This window comes from Ambystoma mexicanum, chromosome 8 (assembly GCF_040938575.1).
Source record: "Ambystoma mexicanum isolate Mex_15411 chromosome 8, UKY_AmexF1_1, whole genome shotgun sequence".
Taxonomy (NCBI): domain Eukaryota; kingdom Metazoa; phylum Chordata; class Amphibia; order Caudata; family Ambystomatidae; genus Ambystoma; species Ambystoma mexicanum.
In genome coordinates this window covers 1,273,012,283-1,273,037,376 of record NC_090929.1, presented here as the reverse complement: position 1 = coordinate 1,273,037,376, position 25,094 = coordinate 1,273,012,283, and the positions used below count along the sequence as shown (strand labels likewise).

General features: G+C 45.4%; 1 protein-coding gene across 3 annotated transcripts in view; it reads right to left on the bottom strand.

Annotated features, from left to right (window-relative positions):
• Positions 1–25,094, bottom strand: part of DNTT (DNA nucleotidylexotransferase) — a 2,032,862-nt gene that overhangs the window by 1,363,271 nt on the left and 644,497 nt on the right. For all 3 annotated transcript variants that reach the window (XM_069611395.1, XM_069611396.1, XM_069611397.1), the window contains exon 4: positions 8,421–8,591. In XM_069611395.1, coding sequence (XP_069467496.1) covers positions 8,421–8,591 — 171 coding nt within the window. The remainder of the gene's footprint in view (positions 1–8,420; positions 8,592–25,094) is intronic.

The window sequence follows — 25,094 nt, the reverse complement described above, 5'->3', positions numbered from 1 at the left end:
GATTGAGCCAGTTGAACAAAATGGGCACAATGCTGAAATTGCAGCAGCATTAACGTTAATCAACTAAATATTAGTCATTCAACAAAAAAGCTGCAGAGAACACATGTGTAAATGAACACTTTCACACACACATACGTGAGTGGCTGCAATGTTGCACTACACAACGTTGAAGCTGCTTGCATATGTACATGTGAAAGTGTTCAAGAACACCCATGTTTGTATACACCCATATGGTGATTATGAACAGCATCCTATACAGCAAAGCAAGCAGCTACCACGCTGCTTGCTTTGATGTATGTGGAAGTGTAGACATACACACGTGCAGGCAGCTCCACAGTCATTACAACCCGATTGGCAGGCTATAATCAATCTGCGGCCTATACCAGTTAGTATAGGCTGCAGATTGACCAATCAACTTTACTAAACACCCGCTAGGGAGTTCCAATACTGAGTACATGTGCCCGTGCCTTTCATGACAGTGAAGGGATGACAATCTGACCATACATGCCAGGCCACTTTCACGTTGCAGCAGTGAATAGGCATGTAGAACGGTGTAACATGGCTCAGAAGTGGGTTGGTGCAGTTCAGAACATGTGTACATTAACGACTATCTACATCAACAAGTACATTATTATGTCAATCAATAAACATGAAGGGAGTGTAAGGGCAAGTTCAGGCATCATTTGCAATGTGCATTCAATGGGTTGCATGGCTACAGGCAACGCCCCCCTTAGTGAAACTGCAGGGAGGCATTTCATGCAGTGAAAGGTTGACCAGAGAACTATGTATTGGCAGACAGTGTTGAGTAGCATCAATTGCATCATCTGAGTCAACTGACAACACAGCAGATGAGAATGGGACAGTAAGCAGGACGCATGATGAACCCTCTGTAGTACACCCATTTGTGCAGAAGAACAGAGTCAGGGGGCCTGAAACAGGGGGAGGCCTGTGCCCCACACAGACAATGGGCCTCATTACGAGTCTGGCGTTAACCGAGGCGGTAAAACCGCCTGGTTAACGCCGGACTCGTATTACCATTCCGCCTCCGTGATTCCCGGAATTACCGGGGCATTACAACCCCGGTTTTCCGGGAATCACGGAGGCGGAATGGTGTAAATCCTCATTCCCATTGAGTCCTATGGGACTCGATGGAAATGGGGATCATGGAAACACCGGCAGCATCTCGTAATGCTGCCGGTGTTTCCTTGTCCGCCTGCATGCGGGAGGTGTTAAACCCGCCAGGTCAGACCTGGCGGGAACATCACCTCCCGCCTGCAGGGGTCCGACTCAGGTGGTCCGGAAACAACAGTGGCGGCGGGTTTACCGCCACCGTTATTTCCGGACCGCCTGGGTCGTAATGAGGCCAATGTCACCCTAAACATGTGCGTGATGCTGGACTGAGCCAGAGTGAGCATGGAATAGATGATCAAATGCCATTAAATGTATGTCATCCTGGACACGTACTACAATGATCATCCTGCCAAGGACACATATGGGCATGCATGGAATGCACATAGAGCATGAATGGGCATTCATGTCCCTGCAGAGCATCTGCGATCTGCACAGTCCGAGTGAGACACCCTGCATCAAGGACAAAGGATGTACCACACAGTATGTGCCTGGCAGGTTGGCAGGGGGAAATGTGCATGTACACAGCAGCGTTGAACAGGCCATTGCAGTAGTCCAACATGTTACCCACCAGTGCCATGGTGAAATTGGGGTGCAGGGGGTGGAGGGGCAAGGGAGCATGCCTACGTGGAGTACCCGCATGCAGGCAGAACACACATGCACGTCAGTCATGCATTGACATAGTCCGAGTGCTGAGTGGAAAGACACCCCAGGCTACATGCAGAAGGGCCAGTGAGCTGGAACATGGACAGGAGGGGCAGCCGGGTGACTAGCATGTGAGTAGGGTGCAAGTGTGGTGATGAGGACAGTCCCCGTCTGCTCTACATGTCCAGCATGCTGCACAGCAGGCACACATTAGTGAAGCATTACATGACCCGCACATGAGAACCATGTACACATAGCATGTAGTGGCAGTCAAGAACAACACATCGCACAAGCAAACCACACATGGGCTGGACAAACACGCAACAACACTAACTGGATGGGGCATCAAAATCCAGCCTCTCTCCCACTCCTTTGACCAATTCTGCCGGGATGAACTCCTCAGCGACCACCTCGTGCGGAGTGAGTTCTTCCTCCTCAGGTGGTGGCCCACTGCCAGTCACCCGAGTCATGGCAAAATTGGAGGCACGCTTTAGCTTAGCACAGCGTTGGAGGTTATCCCAATGCTTTTTTCACTCCTGAGCTGTGCGCACCTCATGTCCGAATGCACTAACATCCTCTGCAACATGTTTCCAGTGGTCCCAATGCTGGGCAGCCGTATTGTGACAATTTGGGCCCACTAGCATATCACGGTCGTGTTCTGACACGTAGCCCACAAGGAAGTCTAGCTCCTGCTTGCCGAAAGGCTTCTTCCTCGAAGTGCCAGAGGCCGGAGCTGTGTCTGGGGTCCCAGCCTCTTGTGCAGGAGCAACCTTCCTCCTCTTGTACAGTGGTCCGGACCCTGACTGGCAAATGCCGATCTGATCAGTAGGGGTAGTGACGCTGGTGGACTGGACCAAGGGAGTGGCAGGTGGAACTAGGCCAGAAGCCCTGACTTGCATCAGTGGCTGCTGGGTGCTCTTGACTGGACCCAGCGCAGCAACCGCTGCTGTTTCAAGGTCATTGACCGAGACTATCCTGGCTCGCAGACTCACAGCCACGGTGGTGTCGGCTGCATCTGCCCATGCAGTTGCCAACACCCGGCTGCTCGGGGCAGCAGATGACAATACTGCCCCAGGGACATGTGCCTTGATCAGAGCAGCCCTGCGTGCACTTACCTTGTGCCTCCTGACCACCTTAAAAGCTACACTTGCAGCTACCACTACCATTGGGCCTGTGGCAGTCAAAGAAACCGACTGCCGGGTCACATGGGCACCAGTGTCAGATGCAAGAGCTGCATCTCTCGGAGACGCAGGGGGTGGTGGCATGACTGCAAAAACACGTGGCAGAACATCCTGCCAAAGTGGCGCACCACTGCCTCTTCCCCCTCTGCACCCACCCTGAGCACCCTGGACTCCCCCTACTCCCTGGTCACCCCAGCCACATCCCTGTCCACAGCCACCACATGAAGGACGCCCAGCTGAGGTGCCCCTCACCTTTCGTGGCCTCCCAACCATGTCACAGATGTAGTAGTGCCAATGAGAGGTGTACACAACAATTGTCCTGGGCAATTGGGGTGAAGAGGTTGGGGTACTGGATGTAAACAGCACCCCTGTGCGCCTGCAAGGCTGTATGTGACCCCGGTGAGAAAATGACGGGTCATGCACAGTTCAGGCACCCCAAAACTGCAGTAAAACCATGTACGCAACCCACAGTGGCCCACGTGTGTGGAATTAACCTCCCGCAGTACGCGGTGGCTCCAAGGGACACGAAAAACACATAAGTTGGGACACACAGGCTACTATGACCTCGAAAACGGGTAAGCGATACACAGGGGGAAACGCAGTGGAAAAAATAGCATGCACGACTCACCGTCTGACTAGCGTGGTAATAAAAAACAGGCATAGGCAAGACCCCCGCCAAAAGAAGAGATACGTCCTCGATCCACTGTAAAGTAGTGATGGTGTGTGAAACAACAAGCAGTAGCAACACATGGTTCGGCCTACATGAAAAGCACGTACAGCGAACTGCTGGGCCCCGCTCACCTTTAACCCATGCTGAGGGAAACACCCTTGCGTGTCACGTCACTTACGCGCTTAGGCCCTTTCCTCGAATTACACGCATTAACACTGGGACGTGCTATTTTTGCACGTGCGGATTCACTATGCACCCATAATGAGGTAAATGCCTGCGTGCATCATGTCACTTATGCCCTTAGGTCCTTTCCTCAAATTACATGCTGACGTGCTGTATTTTCACGTGCCAAATCACTCTGCATCAAGCTGGCCAAGCGACAAAACACGGAAGAACACGCGCCTGCCCAGAAGGCCATTTTCCTGCCCCCCAGAGCACCGAGCTGCCTCCCACAAGCCATCTGCTGCTGCCTGCTGGCCACATGCCCTGCTTTTTGGTGCCTGCACGTCAGCCATCTGCAGGGGTCCAGTTGCTGCGACCACCCCTGCTGGAACAGAAGACTCCCAACTGAAGTTCCATCGCTCCACAGCCCAGCACCAGGACCCAGTTGCCCACCAACACCTGCCTCGGGGGTTCCCATGTCAGGCCAAAATCCATCTGAGACCAGTGGCGACCCCCCGGCAGAGAGGCAGAGGGCTACCAGCTTTACTGCAGGAGAAGTTGGCATCCTGGTGTAGCAAGTCCTGGTGCATTATGATGCCCTCTTGAGATGAACACGCACCAACAAGGATGGACGGAAGAGGATCTGGATGGACATCGTGATTGCCATCAACGCGAAGGGGGTGGCAACCCGTGACCTACCACACATCCATACGCACTGGGAGGACTTCAGGTCCAGGACCCTCAGGAAGGCCCAGCACCTCTTGGACGCAGCAGATGCAGTGGGGTGCCGGGTCCGCCTTACCACCGACAAGATGAGGGTCCTGGAACGCATTCGCCCAGCGCTTCACCTCCAGGTCCGAGAGAGGCAGACCCGTCTGGAGGTGAGCGGTAAGTGTCCATGCGTGCTCATTGGACGTAGTGCATGTTGAGGTGTGCCAGGAGTTTGCAGCTTGGACATATGTCTGAAAAGGCCCATGTATGGATGTGTATGTGCAGGGGCATGACTGTGCTGCATGTGAGTCCAGTCATGTGTGATGCACATCAATGGTGTATGTGTTCCAATGCATGATGCACAACTGCATGTGGAGATGCACACATGTTGGCATTTCTGTGTATGTACTATGCCATGGTTGGGGTGTGACACATGGATGCTGGTTCCTCCTTCATATACGTGCACAGCGTACATGTGCATGTGTGTCTTTGACATGTGTGCGACTGTGATACGCCATCGATGCATGTGACACAGACATGAAGGAACCCCGATTGGCAGATGTGACATAGTTGCCGATGATTGCACTGGACAGGTGGTGGAGATGTAGATATGCATGTCTATCTGGTGGCGTGTGTGCATGTGTTCGGAACTCCCCATGTTGCTTGTGACATCATGCCAACCTTTGGATGTTCATGCTGTTGTGTGTGTATGGATGCTGCTGCCTGCTGCATGATTTAGGTTAATTTGTGCATGTGTGTGGGTTCAAATGATATGAGTGTTGGGGTGTTGGGGAGTGTGATGCCATCTGTGAAGTTTGACACTGCCACTCATGTGCAACTGTCATGTGTGTATCCGACCATTGTACAGTGCCCTGATGACTGTGTTCTGTCTCTCCCTGTCTGCAGCGTCGACTGATGAAGAGGGCAGAGACGGTGCTGTGGAGCACAGTGGCAGGGATCCCACAGCCAGCCGGAGACACAAGGCCCACCTCCCCCCCAGGTAATGATATCTTCCGGGAGTGAGGAGTCTGGTGCCGCGTCCATGGCTGCAGTTGCCGAGGGAAGGTCCAAGATGCGGAGTTTGGAGGTGAACTCCTCGGCAGCAGTAGGGGAAGCTGAGCCCCAACAGGGGCCTATGGAGGAAGATGGCACGGAGTCATCCAGGTTGGTGGGGGGGGTTTGTTGAAGAGGAGGCTGTGGCAGCCCCATGCACAGGGCCTGGAAGGGGGGATTCCACTGGTGCTAGTGGTGCAGTCCAGGGGCAGGGACAGGAGGCAGCACAGGCTGCCGCGGAGGTGCCTGTGTGTAATCCTGTCCCTGATCCTGTGGCTGGATCATCCAGCACCAGCAGGGATGCTTCCGTCCAGACCCGTTTTCAGGGAGGGGATGCGCAGACAACTGGCCTTCCTCTCCCTGTGGACATTGCAATCCGTGACCGGATAAAGCCTGTCCTAGCTGGGGTGGTGTTGTGCCAACGTGGTATTCGCAATGACAAGCAGGGTTCTCGTCTGACAATGTACGTCATTTCGAATACCTCTTTGGCTGCGTCGACCTACTAGGACAGGTCGTCAGCACTGGGTTCATCCGTGTGCTGGATCTTCTTACGACCCCCTCCTCAACTGAACACCCTATGTGCCAGTCATCCTCTGTGCCATCTTCCCACCCAAGTATCACCTGGGCCCCCTATGGAGCTGCCCCTAAGCCAGCGGCCAGGCTGGTAGAGGACACATCCCTGCCACAGTTGGGAGTCAGAGGTCCAGCAGGGGTGGCCACCCCACCAACTGGACCCCAGCAAGAGGAGGACGTGCAGGCATCAACAGACAGGGCACGTGCACGGCAGCAGCAGGCTCAGGGTGGGAGCGATCATGGCTCAGGGCCATCAACATCCCAGGGGCAGGCATCGGCCAGCGGGCAGGAGGACCCAGGATTGGGAGTCTCTTCCGTGTGGCAGCGGTTGCGCCAGCAAATAGATGTGGGGCGGCAGTGGGCGGAGAGGGCATGGCTCTCAATGGTCAGGGCAGAACCGGGCGTTGAGGCGGGCTGAGTGCCTCGAGGCAACTCGCAGGGAGTTGGAGGAGACCATGGCTGCATCCCTGTGAGACCTCATGGCCTGGGAAGAGGCCCGCCTCCAGGACATTGAAGTGGAGTTCGATGATGCCCTGGTTCGGGACATCAAGGAGTGAGACGTCAGACTAGCCTGCCGCCTTTGTAAATAGTTATGTAGGTGTAGGTTTCCTTTTTAAAAAAAATGTTTTGGGGTGCATGGACTATGCCCTGCCTTTTTGTAAATAGTTATTTATTAGGTAGGTTTTTGGTTAGGTTTCCTTTGGATTGTTGGGCTCATGGATCCTTGAATACATGAGTCGGGGCCTGCTGGCAGGTTGCCGTCAATGGGGATGGGGTGGGGGACATGAGTCCGTGCCTGCTGGCAGGTTGCCGTCACTGGGGGTGGAGTGGGGGGCATGAGTTGGGCCCTGCTGGCAGGTTGCTGTGAATGGGGGTGGGGTGGGGGGGACATGTGTCAGGGCTCCCAAATGCATGTGGCCTGGTTGTGTTTTCTGACTTTGGCATGGAATTTTTATTGGCCGTTTATGATAAAGCAAGAATTGTAAGTGTTACTACGTGGCTAGATTGGTATTTTAATGCAGTCAGTCTTGCTATCTCGTACTGTGGGATGGCATGTTTACTGGCCATTTATGATAAAGCAAACATAAGGGTTATTACGTGTCAGACACGTTTTCTTATTGCTGCACAGAATTTGCAATGGCAAAGCCAACAGGAGTACGTTGCTATGTGTAGATACTGGCAAATATTGGCAGAGCCAGCTTGGCCATGTTTTCTTAGAGTATCACTAATGGCATTATGTACAAAGCATACATGCGTATGTTCTTACATTGGAATGCTTTTTATACTGACATCATGGAAATGCGTTAGGGAAATACTCCAGTTGACTGTTGGTGACTTGCATCTATTGGATTTTTTCATGCATTATCCTACGAAACTGATTGTATCCTGTGTGGCTTTTTACCCAATGTTTCACAGAAAGTCTGCTGTACAATGCATCATTTTAACCTGTTATTCCCCAAAAAATGTTTTTGGAGGAGATCCATCTCTAAACCCCCTTGTTGTTTTTTGACTCCTTTGCTACTCTCGGTTGCTCATAATATTTGTGTCAAATATTTAAGGCCCTCCAAATTCAAAATTCACCAGTCGCCAGTGAGTATAATGTAACAGGAAAACTTTTGCTAATTCACGGGCAGGAGAATGAGTAAGAAGGCACTCCTTTATGAGGCAAAGTGAGCAGAGGAACAAGTTTGCCCCTGTTTCGAACAAGACGTTGCATAGTAATGTATGTGCGGCATATGCGAGGGTCGGGCCAAGGGGACTGAACGTGTGAGCAAGATAGTGGTTATCTAAAGGACAGGCGAGTTAAAATCCAGAAATGCTGGCACCTCCTCATTCCAAAGTAGTGGATCACATTTCTGCATGTTTATAACGAGTGCTGCTTCAGCCATCAAACACGCAAACTCTGCCTTGTGAACGCCTGCATTAGTGTAAGTAACTGGGCAGCTGCAGGAAACATCCAGATTGGCAGTCATCCGTATTACATTACTCATCCTGTGTCACTATGAAATCACCCCCTCTAGCCTCCTCTCCTGTGTGCCCCGCATCACCTTCCATTATAGCCTTGCTACCCTCACATCCCTGCATGCTCCTTGCTGCAGCTGACCTCCTACATCACCCATGTACCACAATCACAAGGACCATCTGCTCTATGAAACATCCACAACTTTTGGCTTTCGCTGTGCTTGCTTTAAAAAGTTCTCAACTCATAGCGTGTGTTTTAAATGAAAGCCCCCCCCCCCCTCACCCTCTCCACACACACACACAAAGGGAAGTAACAAAAGGAACCCTGGCCTCACCTCCATCACGGCTCTAATGTGATCTCCAAAACCGGGCAGTCCATCTACATCAGCCATCCTCGCTATGGTAAAAGTGAGGGATTTCAGTACAGAAGCTGCCTGTCTGAAGGATAAGCAGGACCGTTCGTTTTCACGGAACTCGTAGTTTTCAGCCAGGATTTCAAAAGCATCCTAAAAAATAAAATCATTGTACTTTTAAAACAACCATCGTTTAGTATGTCTTCCATGTGCATGTACAAAGCATCACACCCTTTCATTTCTTACATATACTGCAAAAGAGTTGTCACTGATATAGTTCCATGGTGCGTATTTCTGAAATCTAACTGTTCACAAGGGTTTTGGGGGTTTTAAAAGCTGTTGCGATATACGGGTTTGCACCTGCCATGTAGGCTGAACAGAGGTCCCAGTTTTTCCAGCATTGTCACGGAATTGGGTGCTCTGCACCCTTTCTCAAGATTATTGTTCCATTGGGAAATGCAGTGGTCGCGATTTTTGTTAGTAGGCCTTCATAGCTAGCAGGCAGGAATGCACAATCTCACACAGAAGAAATGCTGCATTTTACGAAGTAAGAAAGCAGTAGTTTGTGATATTTGTATTATAAACCTTATTCTTCTCCAACTCCTACTGTAGTGTAGTGCTTTGACAGCCACTTTCAAGAGTTAGTCCTACTTTTATGTTAGTTGCCCTGTCCTGGTCTTTTACTTTTTAAATCTGGTCACCCTACTGCCATACCACTTTATTCTGCCTCTTTAGAAAAGCGAAAGACAAAGAATATATGCGTGTCACGTACATGCATGGCTTTATTTTATGAAGTACTGCTTGTCCATGCTACGCCAGGCCGACTATGATATCCTTGCTATCAGGCATGGACACTTCCTTTGGGAAACACACATATATTTTCTTGTCATGAGCTATATCCTGTTTGCCTTGAAAGTATACGTTTATTTTAATTTCAAATCATAAAATATTTTTTTTTTAGTTTTAAATATATTTTTGATTTGGTTTTGAAACAAAATACATTTCCAACATACATGGGTTATACTAACATACCTCAACTATGAGTTATCTAAATATCAATAATCTATATAACCATAGCATCAACATTATACTGTAACTATACATTAACCAATAACTGTACAGCAATAATTCACCTCAAATCCAATTTAAGAGGAATACATGAGATACAGTAATTCACATACATACACAACATACAACACTAGACAATGGACAAAAAAAACAAACCCACCTCCACCCTACCTTATTCACTCATTCAAGGCATTGAAAGGACACCACAATGAAAGGTATATGTCTTCTCTGCCTTTATCAATTAGAGACACCTTCTCATATGTTGACAGTATTTGCATTTCTACCAACCGATCTTCCACAATAGGCTTCTTCCTAGTCTTCCAGACTCTAAGAATTAACTTAACTGCTACTACCATAGCCTTACCAATCCAATTATTGTATTTTCTTGTGGTTACGCATCTCCCTCTCTGCAGTAGCAGAGTCACATTAGCAGGAGACCCATGAATAGTTATATTAAAAATCATGTCTATCCTGTTTAGAACCTCTTTCCAAAAACCCTGTACTCTCAGACAACTCCAAAGTAGATTTAATAGGGTCCCTTTGTCCTTACCACAACTCCAACACACCTCATCAGTCCTCAATTTAAACGTATACATTTTTACTGGGGTCCAATAAATCCGTCCAACAACCTTTTGTCTTATTAGGCATAAACTTGTATCCATCCCCGTATTAGCTCCCACCCTAAGGAGATAATACCATTCATCTTCAGATATCATCATGTTGATGTCATTCGACCAGATATCTTTCACCTTTGTCCATGATCCTACATAATCTAACCCCATGGTCATAAAACGCATATAAGTAGATACACTATGTTCTTGCCCATTAAACAGTTTACAAATCTCCAGCCCTACCTCTAATTCTTTATCACACATATTTAATCTGTGACTTATCAACGAATTCAATTCCACATATCAACTCATCTCTCTTCTGTCCAGACCAAACTTATCTTGTAATTCTTCAAAACTCATTATCATATTTCTTTCCAATACATCCCTTAGTCTTAATATTCTGCTACATCTAACAACTCGGCCAAACTCTTTAAAATCTGCAAGGAGCTGGCCAACCCTGCTGCAGTCTCTACCCCTCCTGTTGCCTCCTGGCTCTTTGCAATGCCCTTGCCTCTCACTTCATTTAGAAAACCCAGGGCATTCTGTCCACCCTCTCCACCCCCACCCATCCTCTCCCCTCTCCTCTGTGCTTGCTGACCCTCCTTTAGCCACCCCCCACCATCCTTCTCGTCCTTTCCTCTTTTCTCCTGTGACAAGGTCGCTAGACAAGTCCGATCTATGAAAGCCTCGTCAAAACAGGTTCATCCCTGTTCCTCTAAAACCATCAAGGACCACATTGACACCCTCGCTCTGGCCCTTGCTGATTTCTGCAACCACTCCTTTGCCTTGGGATACTTCCCCTCCCTTCTGAAGCACTCCCCTGTGCATCCTCTTCTCAAGAAACCCACAGCTGATCCTTCTTGTCCAGCTAACTATCGCCAAATTCCCATTTCTCCCTTTCTGTGCAAACCCCTAGAAAATTTGGCCTTCTCTCAGCTTAACCTTCATTCCAATTTTGTTGGCTGTCTCCATGACCACCAGTCTGGCTTTAGAGCTGCCAGAAGCATGGAAACTGCTCTCCTAAATATCTGTGCAGATCTGCTCTCCAACCTTGACTCTAATATTCCCTCTGTCCTCATCCTCCTCGATCTCTCTTCTGCCTTCGACACGGTCAACCATACCATCCTGCTCAACCTTCTCCATGAAGACCTGGGTATTACTGATCAGGCTCTGGCTGGGCTGACCTCTTTCCTCTCTGATCAACCCTCCCAGGTCCAACATTCTTCCTTCCTATCATCTATCTTCCTCTCTACCTGTGGTGTTCCCCAGGGGTCTATCCTCTCTCCCTGGCTTTTCAACCAATATCTGGCAACTCTCGCCCACTGCATTGCTTTTTTTTTCTGATCAAATTTCCAGTGCTATGCTGACGACACTCAACTCATTTTCAGGCTGCCCTCGGCCACCTCCTCTCTCTCTCTCATCTCTGATTACCTAACTGCCTTTCAAGATTGGTGTGCCGCCAATGATCTTTGTCTGAATGGCAGCAAAACTGAGATCCTCCTCATCGGCACACCTTCACCATCCTTTCCCCTCACTCTATGGCCGGCTTCCCTTGGCCCTCCACCTACCCCCACCTATGGGTCATCTTTAACTCCACCCTTTCCTTCTCTGCCCACATCTCTGAGGTCCCTAAAAAGTCAAACTTCCTACTGCACCTCCTCAGAGGTACTCTGTCTTTCCTCTTCTTCCTCCAGAAGCTCATGGTATCCCAAGCTCTGGTTCTCTCTAGGTTGAATTATTGTAACAGCCTCTTTCTAAATCTACCTGCCTCTACTCTACACCCTCTGCAACTAATCCACAACAGGACTGCAAGACTTGTCTTTGGCCTCCAGCCCTGTGATCATATCTCTCCAGCTCTGAAATCTCTCCATTGGCTCCCAGTGGATGCAAGGATTAAATTCAAAACTCTCTGCATTGTCCACAAGGTTTTCTGGGGCCTGGGTCCAAAATACAGACAGCTATCCCTCCGCAAATACCTCCCTTCTCGAGCTCTTCACTCCTCTACCTCTAACTCCCTCAGGGTCAGTTGGTTTTCAAAGAAACAAGCTAGGGGTAGATCTCTGTCTTCGGCTAGGGCCTCACTCTGGAACAGCCTCCATGCTACTCTAAAACCTGAGGAGAACCATCTCCGGTTCCGGAAGCACGTCAAGACCTTTCTCTTTTCTTCTGCCTTTGCCCCCCCCTCTCCCCTGCTGATCTGTTCTCTCTTGGCACCGTGCACCATGCCACCCTCTGTCCTCCAGGCCCAGGTACCTGCTCACCCTTTCACCCTCCCGCACTGCCTCCAGGCCACACCTTGCACTGGGGTCTGTATCTGTACCCATACAGCCCCCCTTTTTCTTCCTGCACTTATCAGACCTTTCCCCGTCTGCTGCCTTAAACCTAGCACTTGCAAATTGCTGTCTGCACTACCATGTGTGTTTCCTTTATTATTTATTTATTTATTTATTTATTTCTTATTATTATTTATCTGTTTCTCCTCTGCTTCGCACTTTCCACTTCTCCCCCCTTCCATGCACTTTTCCCCTCCCCCTTCCCATGCACTTGCGTTTTCTCAATGTCACTGTGCCTAGTAAGATCACTGTTTTGTTCACCCATGTCCCCACCCTTGCCTTGTCATGCTCTGAAACACTTGTGTACGAGCGCAATAGAAATAAAATATCAATATCAATAATATACCCTTTTTAATTCAACTCTGCGAGCGTAACCATGTATTATGCAACTGTAACGCCTGATTATGCCATATTGACGCATCATAATTAAATCCAAAATACTGACCATTTTCTTTAAACCATACTGTCAAAGCCTTCGTAGTTTCCACTATCGGTTGTAGTTTCATACCTTTTCCTGACAAGTTTTCCATCGTATAGAGGTTATCCATGGTATAAGGTTCACAAACCTCTCTCTCTATCTGTAACCAGATTGGACCCTTCACATCCTCATTAACAAAATAATGTGAACCTTTCTTTATTAAAAATGCTCTATAGTATTTTGAAGGATCCGGATATACAAACCCTCCTTCTTTAACTTCACGCTGTAGAATATATTTCGGAATGCGTGGCCTCTTGCCAACTACTCATAAACAGGTTTGGAATACTTTATACATTTTCTGCAAATTTTTCTTTGAGATCAGTAAAGGGAGTGATTGTATAATATACAATACCTTGGGTAACAGAACCATTTTTATCTCATTCATTTTAGCCCATACATTTAAATTAAGCTTCTCCCATTTTTTAATATTCATTATTATTTGTCTATTATTTTATCAATATTAAACTGGACAAGTGTCTTCAAGACTTTAATGCTATGTGTTCCTAAATACTTCACTCCATTCGGTAAGCATTTACAGTTCCAGGATTTTAACACATTCATATCACGTACCTTGAACAGAGGAAATATTTCAGTGTTGTCCCTGTTTACTTTGTGTCCTGACAAACTGCCAACTTCTTCAAACATTTGCCTCAGCCTTGATACACACATCTCAGGGTTTGAAAGGAGAACTGTCATATCATCTGCATCAGCTAAAATTTTAATCTCAGTGTTATTTCTAATAGAATGTTTTCAGGGTTGCAGTAAAAAAAATCTAGAAATTGCACATCCAAATGTCCCGACCTCATTCTGATGACTTTCCATACTACCATACTTACATATGGTTGATGTGAACAGGTAGGCACAATTGTGAAAAAAGAGAAAAAATAAAAAAAGTTTGCAAAAAAAAGAGATAAGGAAAAGAAAGTGGCAGGGATAAAGGGTGTTATTGCGGGGTGCACCCCCCAAACCAGTGGGTCAAAAACAAAAATGTGCAAAAAAGGGAAAGTCAAGCATTTTGCTAAATTGTCAGGGATTCATGAATATGCCAAAATGTTTCCAAATTATAACAACCAGATTATCTTTCCCAGATGGACAGTCTGTTGCACTCATATTGTACACTTTAGAAATAGCCTTAAAAGAAATGGTAATGGGTATAATAGCACCAGTGAGCTTTCCTGGTTGTTTTGCATAAGATCAAAGAGCAATTCGGGATCATAATAGCGACTACACATCTTTATATTCAACAAATATCTTCATAATGATATGTTCTATGCTTACATCACTAATAAACACTAGGTTGGTTCTCATTAAATGTTTCACCACACTTACTCTAACTTTAAATGTTTTTTTTTAAATTGATACATATTTACTGATTCAGACTGCCACACGATTCGAATGTGAGGATAAGATGGCTCTGATATCAATCACTATTGATTGGGTCCCTTAGCTATCCAGTGTTTGCACAGAATTTGAGCTGGGTCTTAGGGTAAAATGGCCTGTCCACATGCTCAATTTGCAATGCACAGACATCCATTACACAGAATTCTCTCTTTTTTTCCTCTCAATCCTAACACGGTCTGAGTAATTGCTTGGATGTTTCACTGGTGTGGGGACCTCAGGGTAAAGAGAGGCGAATTACTTGCAAGTCTGTTCTTTTTTGCATGTTTGGTCCCCCTTTTTTCAGGGCGCATGATCCCCAGCTTCAGATGATTCAGTCTGTCCCGCTCTCCTCCTGCTCTGTATCTTTCAAATTTGTCCGTTTGAGGGGCATCATAGGTTCCTCCGGGTGTTCCACCCATGTCATGCTGGGATTTCAGAGGGGAGACAGCATGAGCGCTAAGAAATGTAGAGACCTGATTCCCCCAGGCATGCATGACCCTCTTTCCTCTTTCAGACAAGTGCAGGAAATTGGGTTTTGGTGCCAAGTTTTATTTCTCGTATGGAACGGCTTGTTTAAATTATCATTAGAATGGACACAGACTGTTGACTCCTAGAAGTCTTCGGATGAAGTTGTTTATCTTTCTAGTCTGAAGCCATAACAACTGAACTAGTAAGGTAATGCTCATCATGCTCCTGGCACTCACATTTAAACAAACACTTCTGACTTCCAGCGGGTACACTCAGTGGGGTTCAGTACTATGGACGGCAATCGCCCAAAATGCTGGGAACGCCAAATGGGATTAGTCAGCATCACGTAGCCGTTCCTTTCGGTACAAGAACAATTCCCATAGAGCGTATTTTCTTGTGTTTGTACCTCTGCCCACTTTTAATACATATTCCTTTAATTCTCACCATCGTATCAGTTGCGCTACAGTTTCCACATGTATTCACTTGCCAAATCCACCAGTTAATAGGAGTTGTCAGGTCTTTTGTCCTCACAGCTATTCCTGATAATTGCTATCGATCCTCATCCAGAGTGAGTGCCAATGTAGTTGTTAATGAATATTCGGGCATAATTGTGAGGCACCAGGGACACTGACCACAAATGAATTGTTTACCCAATTGAAGCTTTGCTCTGTTGCTCACAGTGTCATCATGTTACCTTCTCCAAATACCTCAAGAATGTGGAGCAGGGAGGGGTTAAATACTGTTCAGATAAAGCTTTTGCCCTGAATGCTCCCCAATTACCCTTAATTGTCTCGGGAGGATAGCTCAGGAGCAACATGTTAGCCTTGGAAGCAAGACACCGAGCACCACCGGTTCGATCCCTGGGTCCACGCTTAGAAACCTCTGGGTATTAAGCGTGTTATAAATAACCTATCATATCAATCTACCATCCACATGCCTTCCACTGTTTGGTTGCCCCAGACCCTGTGATTGTTCTAAATTGCTCTGTTTAGCGACCTAGGACCCTCTGCTTTTTTTTTATATGTGCACTCTTTGGTCGCGTAGGACCATTAGATTTCTTTTATATTTTGCAGTTTACTCACCAGGAACCATGTGATTATTTTGTAAATTCCACAAATTTGTCATTTAAGACTGTGTGAGTGTTTAGACTGCACTGTTTGGTTGCATAGGAGCCTTTCATCCCCTTACTCCATTCCCATTACTCCTTGCCTACTCTGCTCCTACCACTTCTGCCCCTGCCTACAATTCTTTCCCTTTCTCTTTCTCTCTTTCTCTCTCTCCCTCTCCCTCTCTCTCTGTTCCTGCCTCCAGAGCCCCCACATACGCACCTTCCCTCTACTGCCCCTGATCCCCTTTGCCAGTCTCTGCATTCAGTTATCTCTCTTTTTTTTATTGATATAGTTGGAATACAACTTTTCAATATTTCTAATTTATAAAATACATTGACATTAAAATAGAACAATTCATATATCACAACATAAACATGATATATACAAATAAAAATACACATCACATAAAACTTAGCAAAACATCACCATCATCACTATTTAAGTAGTTAAAGAAAAAATAAAAATAAATGCAACAAAGGAAAAACAAGAACGATTGAAATGCTGAACCATGCTCAATTTTCACAAGGCCAGTAGAATGACTATATGGCCAAAATATTTTTACCAAACGGTTTGTCAATTTTGCTGACATTGTTTCACACACCCTTATCTCTCTTCCAGCCCACAAACTCTAACCTCATCTTCCCTACCCATTTCCCTACATCTTCCCCTGCCACTATCCCCTAAACCCTGCTGCCCCTACAGGGGTCGGACGACGGACTAGGCCATAAAATGGTCTCGGGCACCAATGAAAAAGTGGCCCACAGTTGCAAATGGCTTTTTATTCCTTTTGTCACACTCTTGGAATAGTAACAAATGGGGAGTTTTTGATAAAGTGTGATGCAAATTGAGCATTTTAAAGAATATTAATTCAGCAACACTGGTCAAAACAACTAGCCACAGAGTGAATCAACTCATCAAACTGGCCCTGTTTTTGGTTTGACCATGGGTCTATTGACCAATAGGCCAGTCTGAACCTGTCCCCCTACTGTTTGCAACCAGGATTTCTTGAATTCACATTTCCTCAGCAAAAGGAATCTCCTTTCTCACAAATCATTTGTATTCCCATCACCACAAAATCACTGATCATGGATTCAACCCATGGTGCTGTCAACTTGGCAGTTCTACATGCCGACTGTGCCTCTTTCTCTCCCTTCCCTCCTCTCTCCAAAAAAGGTGGTAGTGATGGTCTCATGATCAGCCAAGAAATACCATCTAGAGCCTTTGCATACTCTGATTTCACCCCCTCCTACGTTGAGCATAGTTTAGGCGAGCTCCTCGCACCCACCCTTATTACTATCTTCCTCATCTGCCACCCACTGAGCATGCGCAACCTCTGCTTCTCTGATTGTGATCTCCCAGTTGAAAAGCTCCCTGCTGATGTCCCTGCTGTCATAAGTGGGTGACCTCAACCTACATCTTCTAATGCACACCAAAGGAAAACCTCCTAATCTCATATTCCTATCTCCAAGGCTTGTTTTCTCTGCTAGCACAATTAAGTGCTCCACCTCTGCCCAATCACTCACTCATCTTTGTTCCTCCGCCACTCGTGGAAACCCCTCCTTCATCTATCACAAATGTAAATTCGAGGCCAACTTCATGGTCTCCTGTAGCCACCAAGTCCACCTATCCCACTTGTCCACTCCATTGAACGTGCCTTTTCCAATGTCACTGTCTGCCCTGTTCAATGATCACCATCCATCCACTCCTTGAAGTCACATAGGATGGTAGCCTCCCTGTCGCATTCCAAACCATGGCTCAATTGAGCAATACATCAGGATATCCTGTGAGGAAACTGAGGGCCTCTCGCCAGAGGTGCAAGCGAGGCCTCTCAAGCTTACAATTATCATGTGAAACCCTCTGCCCATCACATATACCTAAACCTCCCTCCTAGCTTTTGTTCAATCTTGCTTCGGCATTTAGTGTCTGGCTGCACCCTGGCTGTATCGCTGCCGTTACAGATGTCTGCTTGCACCTGTGTTGACCTCAGTGTGCAATGTAACCGTGTGATACTCTGAAAACCCCAGCCAGTGACATGGCATAAACAGAAGAGGGCTGAGCCATATACATTGGGCCAGCCTAGGACATCTTTAATAATGTGGGCTGCAGGGATGTACGTTACAGCCCTGAGTCTCAGCAAGGAAAAAGTAACCAAAAGCACTGAGACTGAGATAGGCGTATAGGTTTCAAGCACTGCATTGTGGGTCAGCATATATCTGGTAATGACGAAGACATGTATTTAACAATGATCACATCGTATGCTTGCATTAAACATCCATGTATTGTTATTATGTAAACTGCCTTCTTTTAAGGGACAAATGCTCATGTTTTACATTTGTTTAATGGAATAAGTACAGAATGGCATCTGTTTAAAGCAGTCTCTAAAATAAATCGTATGTTGGTTTAGTTCCCGATAGCTTCACCCTAAATCGAATTACATATTGCCATTTTTCAAAGCAAAGGCAAAAACAAAAGACGAGGTTAGCCATTAATGGCTGTTTGCTTCCATGACCTTAAAAAATAATATTCCGCAATAATGAGATTATGATCTCAATTCTGGTCATTATTGCCTCAGGTTTGTTTTACTTGTTCAATTCAAAGCGCTTGTTAAAAATAAATGCCCATTTGTGCTCACTGCTGGCATTGGGGAACAATAGAAATACAATCCTAGTAGCATTCCATTGAGAGCCTGCCCAGAAGCACGGGTTTGGGAAGTCTGCAGTGTGATACTGCACCCTAGTGGACAAACAGTCACCAGTGGAAATAAATGCTCTAAACTTCACATCACTCAGATAGACGGATGCATCGCCGGGTTTCCTTTCTTACCCCTGCAATTTTAGAAATAAAAATTAAAAAAATCTTTGCAATATTATAAGTGCTATATTTTTGTTCTACTTACTTGTATAATTTCCGCATACATTATATGTTATTCATATTTGAGACAACTGACTAATTCCTGCCCTGTGCTCGCGATTTGCTGAGGCTGCAATTGCATACGGTTGCCACAGCACAAAGAGAACCTTAGCATGCAAAAATGGCAATTGCTCATGCACAATCGTAGTAATGACATGACAAAATATATGTTGCACTGCATTTGCACCTGCGCTAATGCGTTTGAAAATGTTCACATTCAAACTGCGCTTGGGACCAAGATGTTCTAGTGCACGCAATTGCAAAACAATACTGCTTCACACCACGGCATGGTCTTCAAAGTGGAGATGGAGTCTCGATAATTAAAGCCCCTCCACTGGGTTGGTCGCATAGGCCTTTGTGCCACCTACTACATCTGTGGCAACAGAATCCTGCCTGGACTGCCAATGCACTCTTATGGAGAAACGGGTACATACCAAGGGAGCACGAACCCCCACTGTTCCCATGGCAACCACAGAAGTCTGCATTCTTATGTTAAAATCCTGGGTGAAGTGTTGTGGTCGAATGTATGAAGGCTATTGTGTATGAGATTTATATTCGGACGCATTTATCTTTTTTGTCAAACAGAATGGCTGTTCACCCACAGAATATCCCTGAACTAGTTCACCACTAGATGTCTCCTTGTCATTCAAAAAAACACCTTAAATGGGCTTGATTAGTCCTGCACATGCATGTTCTGTCCACAAAGAGCGCAGGTACCTTTGGGTAACAGCCGGTGTATGTGCACTCAGGCACATCTCTTTGACAGGGCAGTGTGAACCCAAGGTAAGATCACGTGTGCTGGAAGCAAGCAGCCCCAGGAGCTGTTGGTATGATCCCTGTGAACAATGATTGCATATTATCCATGTTACTTTCCCCATGAGTATTGTATTCATTATGATAAATTGTTGTGCAAGGAAAACAGGTGTTTTTCATGTCTGTATGCCGTCATACATTTTTGGAAGATAATTGTCCAAGGTAATTCATTGCATTCTGGGACTTATAGTCCGTTATTTATAAATCAGGAGTACTACAGTGTTTGTTGCTGGATGAGTATCTCCAGAACTGACTGGGGCATGTTTGTGATTGTCATTTAAAACCTGATGGGAGGTTGTTTCTATTTGCTCCTGTAACGTAACACTGCTCATTTATTTAGTAGCCTGCCCAGATGTTGCTCTTCTGATCTTCCCTTAAAGCAACAATCAAGGGTATGTTGCAATTATGTTGACTCCCAAAATAGAAAAGAATGGCTTCCTTGAAAGGTGTCAGTCAATCCATGCCTTCAAGTCGAACCTCATAGCAACCTCTGAATCTCTATGGGTGATTGTGTGGGTCACGTAGAGCCCTACAGACTCTATGGGGAGGTTTGCCCCGACGCCCCCTATAAAAGGCAGAGCCCTCTTTCACTTCCCGTTAATGAGGTTTGTTTAGCAGTAAGAGTACAAGTGAACAGGCCAGGCTCGCCTCACGAGTTTGTGAACTTTGGTGGGATTTCATGGAGTTTGCTTGTTTTTTCTTGGAAGGTGTTAGTGCTTGTTGTTAGTGCTTGTTGTTCCTGATTTGTGCTTTTCTGTTAGTTTGTGTAGACACAAGAACTCATATTCATCCATGTTTACCATTGCTTCCCTTAATTATCCATCCTTGTAAAAAGGTTAAAAAAACAGTCTGCCATTCCCTTTCCCGTCTTCCGTTTCACACGTGTGTCACAGCAAAAAGAATACGAACCAAAGTCAAATTCGTAACCGCTTTCTTTTTTTCATCTGAAAACGTTTTAAAAATAAAAAAGATGTTTTACTTTTGCATCTGGGATTTGGCTGTGTGGTGTCTTCTGTCTCTTTTTCTGGCCTTGCCTTCAACACACAAAAATAACTGTTAGACTTTATAACAAGTGCGCACCCAAGCAAGTCCCCTCAAGTCCCGCTTTGCCGCGAGTGATTCTTGCTGCTGCAGCTCCTGTTTGGACGTACCTTAAGAAGTTGCTGGAAAGCTCTTTCTCGGCGAACTACAGACACCAGAAGGCTTTGCCTCTTTAGAGGCGGGACTATATAAACTGTTGTGCGCGCGCACCGCGTGCACGCACCCAAGCAAGTCCCCTCAAGTCCCGGTTTGCCGCGGGTGATTCTTGCTGCTGCAGCTCCTGTTTGGACGTACCTTAAGAAGTCGCTGGAAAGCTCTCTTCTCAGTGAACTACAGACACCAGAAGGTGAACATATCATCCTTTCATATGGACTTTTATTAGCACTTACACCTTTAGTGCTACGGTGCTACAGAACACTTTAAAACAACACTGTGTGTTTTCATTTTCCTTCAGGCTTTGCCTCTTTAGAGGCGGGACTATATAAACTGTTGTGCGCGTGCACCGTGCGCGCGCACCCAAGCAAGTCCGCTCAAGTCCCACTTTGCTGCTTAGCTGCGGTGTTGAGGCGTTGTGGCCAGGGGATTTATGTTTTTTGCTTTTTGATTTTGATTTTCCTTGTTCCTCAACTTTATGTGTATGCTTTATTTTTTGTACAAACATTTTAACTTTTGCATACCCTCATTCTTTTGCTGTTGTATTCACTTTTGTTGACAAATAATACGGTTAAAGTATGCTTGTTTTTTTTAAAGTAATTTATGAGCGGTACTGTTTCAATTTCTTTTTGAAAAAAAAGTGCTGTGAAGAGGCATAGTTTTATTGATTTTCATTACTGTTACTTTGTACAGGTTACTTTAAGTGAAATTGTCATGAGTTTAGTACCTTACACTCTCAAAACCAACATGCCGCATTCAGCAGCTCAGGTAGGCTCACCTCTGAGTGCTAGTACAAACAAACTAAAAAGTACCTTAAAAAAAGTAATGTCTTCCACATCAATCACACTTACACCTCGTGCTAAAACACGATTGAAAACTCTGACGGCGAATAAGGATATTTGCCCCTCACTGAAAAATACCCCACATCACATTACGATTTCAACACCACAGAAGGGCCATCCTTTGGAAATAGGTATTCCTATCTCAGAAATAAATGCTATCCCTGGAAGTAATCCCCAGAAGAACAGTGAAATACAACCCAGGTCGAAACAAATGGGTAAGAACTCTACACCCCCATCATCAGAAAGTGAACCCTCAACGAATGTTAAGATGTCGGATGCCGAACCGGAGTTGCCTGAATATCTTCCAGTCCCTGATAACACTATGTTACAAACACTTAAACAATCTGACCAAGATAAGGTATCGAAACTACATTTAGAACAAATAGAAGAAATCCCCGAGGTTGAAACCATTGAATGTAATGAGGATGTATTCTTAGAGGTGCCAATTCATATGATTACTAGAGGAAAGACCACGTCACCAAGAACTTCGCCCACGGACTATCATCAGCATTGCTCAATGGATTCCTCCATCTCCGAGGCTGCCTCATACATACTACCCACGCCGAGACATTGTGCGTCTTCAAGAGAAAAGAAGGTACAGCAGCGAAGTCAGGGCTTTTAGAAGTTATGCTCGTGGCAATAAATACAACGATTCAAAGTCTATTTAAGCTATTCGAAATACTTGAACAGAAAATCAACTTACAATCAGAAAAGATTGACCAGATTACAGCATGGATTCATGCACATCCGCTTCGGAGTGAGAGGTCTCAATATGATGAATTATACATAAATGATTTATCTAGAAGTGTAGAAATTTTGACCGTACCCTCAATCAACACTTCCACCAAGTCTTCCTGCATTTGAGCATATTATTTGCCCAATTGAAGTAGATGTTCCGAAAATAGCTGATCCAAACTCTTCATGGATAAGTGTTGATAACAACCCCGCAATAACCAACCAACAAACTAATAAGGTGTCTTATGATGTCTTCACTAAACGCTCACGTACACAAGGCAGAGCTAGGCACCTTATTACTAAACTGTTTCAACCAACAAAAAGAGGTAATAAAACGTCTATTCCTGCTTCGTGTTCTCGTATAGTGGACTTGACTGGCACAATAAAGATTCCCGATGTCCCATTGACTAGAGCTAATCTACTGGTTGAAAAGACTGCCCCTTCAAACCAAACGTCACACCAACCCCAACCATCAACGAATCATTCTCCATTAAGTCAACTTGTCACAGCACTTGATACAGTGAAACAGACCCCTCTCAATAAATCAGATCCATTAAGACATTGCAATGGTGTCCCAAACACCACGAATCTCCCGCTGCCAGGTGCTATAACACATCAAGCTGTTCCTATAAAAACCAACCTACTGCAGACCGATCAAATTAAAACTGCGGTGGACACATATCTCCTTCAACGATCAAACGAAGCAAAGGTAATAAGGGAACTGTCCACCATTGACACGAGCAAGGAACAAAATGAGAACTTTAGGTCCGCAATTGAAACCTACTTTGCATCCCACTTCCAGATGTTGAATGTCCCTACTCGAGTGAAAACCACCAAAAAGTTACTTTCTCCGATGACAATATTTCGGTTTGTGATTCTCTATTACGTGAAAAGACAAACAGCTCGAAGAAGTCGACTGCACCGACACTACTAAGGGAATTGCCTGCCATCGGCACGTGCAACGACCAGAATGAGAAAATTAGGACCACAATTGAAACCTATTTTGCAACCCACTTCGAGATGTTAAATGTCCCTGCTGGATCGAGGGAAATCCATCAAAAATATACATTCGCCGATGACAATACCTTGGTCCGTGAATCTTTACTATGTCAAAAGGCGAACAGCTTGACGAAACATTTGTCTTGCAAAAAACAGATTAGAACTGAAGATGCCTCAACCAAACAGCAAACGATGGACCCCAAAAGAAAAAAGGCTTTTGCAAATGATCACACTTTAATCCTGAAGTGTTGTGCAGCCCCACATCCTCAATACGACTTATCGCAAGCAAGTGTGCTTAACATTTTCAATGATGTGCCGGAATTAGGAGATTTAACTTCATCAGACCTCGATCAAGTGGAATTTATCTGTGATATGAACTTAGCCATTGTTCGATTATGGATGAAATCCGGTCTTGTGATTAATTCTTTATGGCAAGTTAGAATTAACTCTTTAAAATGGGCTTCTTGCTGGCCCAAGATCCCGAAAGGAATAATTGTGAGTCTACATCTGAAAAACAAACAAGCTCTAAATCTCCCATTATTGAATGCCAGTGTGTCAATTCACTCTTGATGAATCTACAACAGGATATCTATCCATACCTCAGACATAACCACCATTGCAGCCAAAAGCGAATAAGATTAAATCAAGTTCTTTGACATTAGTGAGCTGGAATACGAGGGGCTATGCTCACTTACTAACAGACCAGAACGATTCACTCATTGACGCAGATATTGCAGCCCTGCACGAAACCTGGATAACCACTATTCCAATATGGGACAACCATGAAGTTTCCATCATTCCTGCGATTCCGGCGCAGAAGGGTCGACCTATGGCAGGTCTTCTAGTTGCCGTTAAATTGAGTTTGAGATTAAAACTACATCCTTGGGTTAGTCCGAACAATTATACCCAAATGTAAAAATCTCGATTGACTCCCAAGTGTTGGCACTAATTAATCTATACAGAAATCCGGCAGCGATATCTGATGAGCGTTTTTACAAAGATCTATCGGAATTGTTTGAATTAATCGCTAAAAGCAAAGGAATAACATCTGTCCTATTAGCTGGAGATCTTAATCTCAATTCTATTAAACACACTAAAGAGAAAAAAAAAACAAGAAATGAATAAATGGTGCTGTTTTACGACTCATGTCGGCATAAGAATGGCCAATGGATCACTCCCCGGAGATATTCCATCCCAGGTGACGTGGCAAAGAGGATCCTCGTCAAGCACCATTGATTATATATATCTATCGGAGAAGCTTTTTATGCGGCAAAAACCAGCTTCAAGATAATAAAACAATGAAGGAGTGACAATCACATGCTTATGCTAATTTGGCCAAGAGATACTCAGGATGATCGGCGCGATCACCAATGGATGCCTCAAACATTGACCGTTAATAATGCTAAGTCTCGCTTTAAGTGGTCCCCGAGAATCTTGACATCGCTGAATGAAACTCTGTTGATGAAAGATGAATCGCAGCTCACATATTCATATTCATTCATCTAGAAGATCACATCTCCATACATTTGACCCAACAATGCTTCAAACAAAAAAAGAACACCGAAAGGCACTGAGAGCAACCAGACATCTTCCCTGGACAGAGAGGATCAAACCTCGCAAGGCGCTAAAATCACGCTATAGAAATTGGGTGAGATCCCATAAAGGCAAATTATTTCAGCAAGATGGAGAGGCATTTTTGGTAGCTACATCAAATAA